The 7500-nt window shown below is 38.8% G+C and overlaps 1 protein-coding gene across 1 annotated transcript in view; it reads right to left on the bottom strand.

The window, feature by feature from the left end:
* Positions 1-6171: 6171 nt before the first annotated feature.
* LOC138975853 (fucolectin-7-like) overlaps positions 6172-7500 on the bottom strand; it is a 21388-nt gene continuing 20059 nt past the window's right edge. Inside the window, exon 4 of the mRNA XM_070348621.1 lies at positions 6172-7186. Coding sequence (XP_070204722.1) covers positions 6927-7186 — 260 coding nt within the window. The 3' untranslated portion in view covers positions 6172-6926. The remainder of the gene's footprint in view (positions 7187-7500) is intronic.

Below are 7500 nucleotides of genomic sequence, written 5' to 3'. Positions count from 1 at the left end.
AGAGAGAGAGAGAGAGAGAGAGAGAGAGAGAGAGAGAGAGAGAGAGAGAGAGAGAGAGAGAGAGAGAGAGAGAGAGAGAGAGAGAGAAAGAAAGAGTTAAGAAGAACTCCAAGCCCTTCCTTGCAATTCCAAGTCTGGTAAATTCTGTGTAGGTGTGTCTCGTAGTCGCCATGGGAACCAATCACCGACTAATGTTATGTCATAACATTCTCTTCCAAACAGCTTTTACACTTACATGAAATAGTAATGGTTGCTTCCGTCTTTGCAAAACAGAATCTTTTGATACATTTTTGTTCTCCGTTGAAATCAATACACACAGTCAATGTTCAGAGGGACCTGTTCAGAACAGGTTGATGAAAAGGTTCATTCCATTGTACTGTCTACTTGATTTTGACGACACATTAAATCTGTGAATGGATAACAAGTCCGCCGGCTCTTCGCTTCGTACATAATATATGAGAAATTAAATTTGTTGCACTCGGAACGGTAGAGAGCGAACAATACTGAACCAGTCAAGCTAAGCTACGCAAAGCCATTTTATATGGCTGAATGAATTTAAGGCTGGAGTATACACCTGAGGCCATATTTCAAAGTGGTTAGGCAGTTTTAAAGGTTTGTTTTTATGTTAGTTCAGTGTTTTGTTTATCAGGAAAAAACAAAATGAATAGAGCTTGTCGCGCAAAATTTTGAGATAGCGACTGAAGTTTGAGCATAGGTATGAGATTTTTTCACGCAAACCCTACTGAAGAATTTGTGATATTGTATTGTGAATATGTTAACAAAAAAACAATCGGATGATCACAAACTGAAGAAGAGAAATAGGGAAGCAAAATAGAACATCAAACATAGTGATTTTACGGGTGAATTTGGAAAAAAACCCTTATGTATCCATTTTTGAAGCCCAATTTGAAGCATGGAACACAGTCAAACATAAATCAAAAGTGTTAAAGTGGTTACAGTGTTCAGAAATAGTGTTAAATAACAAGTTGAGTTATCCCTCTTCACAAATTTTAAAAGAAATACACCTCTTGTCGCGCAAAATTTTGAACTGTGATGCTTTTACTACCCCCACCCCCTACTCATTTTTCAGAAAAGAGTGCATATTATCTTCCAAATAGACAAGCAAGGTAGTCAGATGATCAAAACTTAAGAACAGAAATAGGGAAGCAAAATAGAACATGCAACATAGTGATTTAACTGGTGAATTCAGAAAAAAACCACACTTTTTTACTCATTTTATTAGCTGAATTTAAAGCTTGCAAGACAGAAATAAATAAATTAAAAGTGCAAAACTGGTTGCAGTGTTCAGAAATAGTGTTAGATACCAAGTTGAGTTATCCCTCTTCATCACAGTTGAAAGAAACGCATCTCTTGTCGCGCAAAATCTTGAACTGTGTCTGTGATGCTTTTACTACCCCTACCCCCTACCCATTCTTCAGAAAAGAGTGCATATTATCTTCCAAATAGAAAGGCAAGGTAATCAGATGATCAAAAACTTCAGAACAGAAAAAGGGAAGCAAAACAGAACACCCAACAGAGTGATTTAACTGGTGAATTCAGAAAAAACACACTTGTTTACTCATTTTATAAGCTGAATTTAAAGCTTGGATGACAGAAAAAAATAAATTAAAAGTGCTAAAGTGGTTACAGTGTTCAGAAATAGTGTTAGATACCAAGTTTAGTTATCCCTCTTCATCACAGTTAAAAGAAACACACCTCTTGTCGCGCAAAATCTTGAACTGTGATGCTTTTACTTCCCCCACCCCCTACCCATTTTTCAGAAAAGAGTGCATATTATCTTCCAAATAGATAAGCAAGGTAGTCAGATGATCAAAAACTTCAGAACAGAAATAGGGAAGCAAAATAGAACATCCAACATAGTACTTTTACTGTTGAATTCAGAAAAAAACCCACTTTTTTACTCATTTTATCAGCTGAATTTAAAGCTTGGATGACAGACAAAAATAAATTAAAAGTGCTAAAGTGGTTACAGTGTTCAGAAAATAAATAGTGTTAGATACCAAGTTTTGTTATCCCTCTTCATCACAGTTAAAAGAAAAACACCTCTTGTCGCTCAAAATCTTGAACTGTGATGCTTTTACTTCCCCCACCCCCTACCCATTTTTCAGAAAAGAGTGCATTTTATCTTCCAAATAGATAAGCAAGGTAGTTAGATGATCAAAAACTTCAGAACAGAAATAGGGAAGCAAAATAGAACATCCAACATAGTAATTTAACTGTTGAATTCAGAAAAAACCCACTTTTTTACTCGTTTTATTAGCTGAATTTAAAGCTTGCAAGACAGACACAAAAATTAAAAGTGCTAATGTGGTTACAGTGTTCAGAAATAGTGTTAGATACCAAGTTCAGTTATCCCTCTTCATCACAGTTAAAAGAAACACATCTCTTGTCGCGCAAAATCTTGAACTTTGATGCTTTTACTACCCCCACCCCCTACTCATTTTTCAGAAAAGAGTGCATATTATCTTACAAATAGGAAAGCAAGGTAGTCAGATGATCAAAAACTTAAGAAGATAAATAGGGAAGCAAAATAGAATATCCAACATAGTAATTTAACTGTTGAATTAAAAAAACCACCTTTTTTCTCATTTTTGAAGCTGAATTAGAAGTTTGGAAGACAGAAAAAATAAATTAAAAGTGCTAAAGTGGTTACAGTGTTCAGAAATAGTGTTAGATACCAAGTTGAGTTTTCGCTCTTTACCACAGTTAAAAGAAACACACCTCTTGTCGCGCAAAATCTTGAACTGTGATGCTTTTACTTCCCCCACCCCCTACCCATTTGAACACAAAAGAGTGTATATTATCTTCCAATTAGAAAAATAAGTAATTTTAAGCAACTGGACATTTTTAAAATACATATTTTCTGTCAGTCCAAGGATTGCTTAGTCCATTAAAAACAAACAGACTAGGATTTAGCGCACCCATTTTAAGTTTGTTTGTTTGTTTGTTTGTTTGTTTGTTTGTTTGTTTGCTTAACGCCCAGCCGACCACGAAGGGCCATATCAGGGCGGTGCTGCTTTGACATTTAACGTGCGCCACACACAAGACAGAAGTCGCAGCATAGGCTTCATGTCTCACCCAGTCACATTATTCTGACACCGGACCAACCAGTCCTAGCACTAACCCCATAATGCCAGACGCCAGGCGGAGCAGCCACTAGATTGCCAATTTTAAAGTCTTAGGTATGACCCGGCCGGGGCCCATTTTAAGAAAAAGTTAACATGATAATTGATATATATCAGACTTTTTTATGCAATTACTACTGAAGATTCCAGACCAGGTAAAACAATCATTTTATATCCTTTGTCACATTTTTTATTTTTTTTATATAAATCTATCTATAGCGAGTCTTGTCTCTTTGTGTCATTTAGTTATTTTCAAGAATTCTATCCTGGCAAAATTTTTTAAAAATCCCTACCTACCTACCCTATTTTGTTTACCCATGTTATTAGAAACAGACAATTTATTTTTATTGGCCTAAAGATCTTGAAACATTTGTTTTAATAGAGAAATAACAAGTACAGCCCTTAGCTGTGTCACTCGAAATTCTTTGTCAGGCTGAAACTTAGCTGTTGCGTTGAAGTCTGCTGTGTGGGTTTGGGTCCAAATCAACTTTCACATTCTCATCTACACATTCTCATCTACACACTCACGTTACTCACACAATTATACAATTCTACCCACAGAGGCGTTCGGGGATGGAGTGCTCGAGAGTTCGATCTTCGTGCGATTCTGGCGCGTTGACACCAAGAACGTTAAAAAAAACACACAGGATATCATCATGATGCCTCTCTACAAAAACCAGGTCTAGGAACTCTTCATCTAAAGTCAGTCAGTATTAACCTCCTCAACACAATCCTCATCTTGTCCCATAGTGATTTCTGCCGCCAAAGAACATGTGGTTCTCAACTCAAAAGACCGATTTGTCGTCTTCCGGCATTGCGAAATTCAGATCTACCCCAACTACGTGCATTCATCTGATCAATAAAATGTAGATGCGATAATCTGCAAACATCTCTTCAACACAATCTGCATCTTGTCCCATCGTGATTTCTGTCAGCAAAGAACATGTGGTTCTCAACTCACAAGACCAATTTGTCATCTTCCAGTGTAAAATTCTTATCTGCCCGAAGTACGTGCAATAAAATGTAGAAGCGATAATCTGAAGAAAAAAAATTTCGCGTGAACGCTGCCACGTTGTCATCAGTCCGATGTCTTTTATCCAGAGCAGGGACGAAAACACTTTTTCATCAGCAGTTTGTTATGTTTATCCGCAGACTGCTTTCCATTACTTGTCTGTTTTAGATTGACTCGTATGGTTCTTCAGCCAGGCAAGAAACTGACTTGTGCTTGTTTACAGTGACACGTTCTCACGCACGACATGTCGTAAATGCAAGTTCTAACGATTGTTTTTTATTGCACTGATAGAGAATGTCGATAGTTGTAAACTTCTGCCATTTCCTAATGTTTATTTCATTATTTTGCATACGGATATGGCTAATAAGTGGATAATCTGTTACGACACGAAACGCGTTCTAAATCCGGAAAGGGAGGCTACTCCAGCGTACTTTCAGGTGTATCCTAGTGCCTTAACGCTGGAGTTTTATGTCTGTCTTTCATTCTTTCCATGACACGGCAACCTACGGTGCGCAAGCTTGTCCAATGTTTCAAAGTGTTCAGGCTGTCTTTAATTGAGTCCTAAGTCGACTTTGCGAAAACTTCGCAAAGCGTTTTTACCGAAAATTCTTGTTTCGATTTTTTCCCATGTTTGGCTATGTGCTTTTCAACTAATGCAATAAAACCATTGCTAACATCAGACTGCTTACTTCCAAGGGGGGGGGGGGGGGGAGGGTTTCTGGGGAAAAATGAGTCTGTCTACATGATCTGCCTTCAGTTGTGCTCCCTCGTCTATCAGAATCTCCCGAGCACTGGAGAAAACGGCAAAGGCGTTGTCACCGGTTGGAATCGGTACTGAGAACGCAAACCGGTATTATTTTTGTCTTCAACCCGGTTCAACCGGTTCTTCAGTAAACCGCTGCAGCTCTATCTTAAAAGTAGGTTACAGCAGATTTCAGAAGTAGGCTATTTGAAATACGCCAGACATCCAACAAGTCGCGTAAGGCGAAATTACTACATTTAGTCAAGCTGTCGAACTCACGGGATGAAACTGAACGCACTGTATTTATTCACTAAGACAGTACAGCTTCGTCAATCCCCGCGTGAAGGAAATCGCTCACCTTCCACGTGCAAAACGTAGTGATATTGACACGCCAGATTAGCGCGGTAGCGTATTGTGCTAAGCAGGAAAGCACGCTTTTTACATTTAGTCAAGTTTTGACTAAATGTTTTAACGTAGAGGGGGGAATCGAGACGAGGGTCGTGGTGTATGTGCGTGTGTGAGTGTGTGTGTGTCTGTCTGTCTGTGTGTGTGTGTGGACCGATCTTTATGAAATTTGACATGAGAGTTCCTGGGTATGATATCCTCAGACGATTTTTTCATTTTTTTGATAAATGTCTTTGATGACGTCATTTCCTCCGAAAGCGGCGTATGGCTGCCTAAATGGCGGGGTAAAAAACGGTCATACACGTAAAATTCCACTCGTGCAAAAAACACGAGTGTACGTGGGAGTTTCAGCCCACGAACGCAGAAGAAGAAGAAGATGACGTCATATCCGGCTTTTCGTGAAAGTTGAGGCGGCACTGTCACGCTCTCATTTTTCAACCAAATTGGTTGAAATTTTGGTCAAGTAATCTCCGACGAAGCCCGGACTTCGGTATTGCATTTCAGCTTGGTGGCTTAAAAATTAATTAATGACTTTGGTCATTAAAAATCTGAAAATTGTAAAAAAAAAATTTTTTTATAAAACGATCCAAATTTACGTTCATCTTATTCTCCATCATTTTCTGATTCCAAAAACATATAAATATGTTATATTTGGATTAAAAACAAGCTCTGAAAATTAAAAATATAAAAATTATGATTAAAATTAAATTTTCGAAATCAATTTAAAAACACTTTCATCTTATTCCTTGTCGGTTCCTGATTCCAAAAACATATAGATATGATATGTTTGGATTAAAAACATGCTCAGAAAGTTAAAACAAAGAGAGGTACAGAAAAGCGTGCTATCCTTCTCAGCGCAACTACTACCCCGCTCTTCTTGTCAATTTCACTGCCTTTGCCATGAGCGGTGGACTGACGATGCTACGAGTATACGGTCTTGCTGCGTTGCATTGCGTTCAGTTTCATTCTGTGAGTTCGACAGCTACTTGACTAAATGTTGTATAACATGACTACACGCATGCAGGAAAAAAAATATGGGTAGCGCCGTATGTATGGCAGCTCGCTTTCCCGGGGGGAAAGCAGCCCGAATTTCCATGAGGGTAACCTCACTGGACTGTAAATCTTATCCAATCCAATCCAATCCAATCCAATCCACCCGATTTTAACACAAGCTAGAGACAATGCAGAGCTGGGCCAACAAAATTCACATATTAAAGAATAAAAAAACATTGACCTCGACATCTTTGCACATAATTTATTTGCAAACCATATAATTATTCCGATTTTAACAAAATGGCATAACAAAGGAAACTTGCATTCTGAAAAATAAGCATGTTGAGTACTATGTAAGCTCTGTTTTGAAGTGTTCACAATCTGTGACGCCCGAAAATTGATAAAAGTACACCTTTAGAAAGTTTAAAATTGTGCTACTCAAGGAAAATTATATAGTCATAAGGACGCAAACGTGCGCGCACCCGGATGTGTGTATGCGTGTGTTTAAAATTTTAAAAAAATCTCCCCTTCACTCCCCTTAAACCCCTCCTCCACACAGATAACAAAAAAAGTCCACTTCAAATCACTTCAACCCAGCGTTATTAGATGTGCCTTTATTTAACTGCCTTTACTGGAGATCCCAGAAGCTCCATCCACTGGTGGTGATGGTGAAGGAGGTATTCTGCAGCAGGCCCCCAAAGATCAGCAGTCTGCAAGGTCTGGCCTTCACACCTCCTGGAATCTCGGGGCCAAGGTCGAAGGCTGTGCATCCGGGTTCTTTTGCACACTTGATGCCACACTGGGCGGCGCTCCCAACAGTGGTTTCCCAGATGACGTTCCCCGCAGCTTTCTCATCCGTCGCCTTCAAGAAAAGTTGTCCTGCCGCTTCTATAGTTAAAAACAAGTCGCGTGAAGCGATACAAAAACATGTTGTCAATATGTCAGGTTGAAACTAAAAGATCAACATTAACAAGTCGCGTGAAGCGATATCAAAACATTTAGTCAAGCTGTTGGCATCAAAGTAACAGATAAACACAATAAACTGTCATCGCCGAGACTATATTTAAGATAGTCTCGACTAACCACACCCCAAAATAGAGACGGGTCACGCTCGTCTCCGGGTAGTGTGGAAACGCAGTGTACTTACTTAACCTATTTTCTGTCATTCTGAGCACATTTTTGGAGTAAACAAGACATATGTA

This window comes from Littorina saxatilis, linkage group LG9 (genome assembly GCF_037325665.1).
Source record: "Littorina saxatilis isolate snail1 linkage group LG9, US_GU_Lsax_2.0, whole genome shotgun sequence".
Classification (NCBI taxonomy): Eukaryota; Metazoa; Mollusca; class Gastropoda; order Littorinimorpha; family Littorinidae; genus Littorina; species Littorina saxatilis.
Note: the sequence above shows the minus strand (reverse complement) of the source record. Positions and strands in the feature narration are given on the sequence as shown.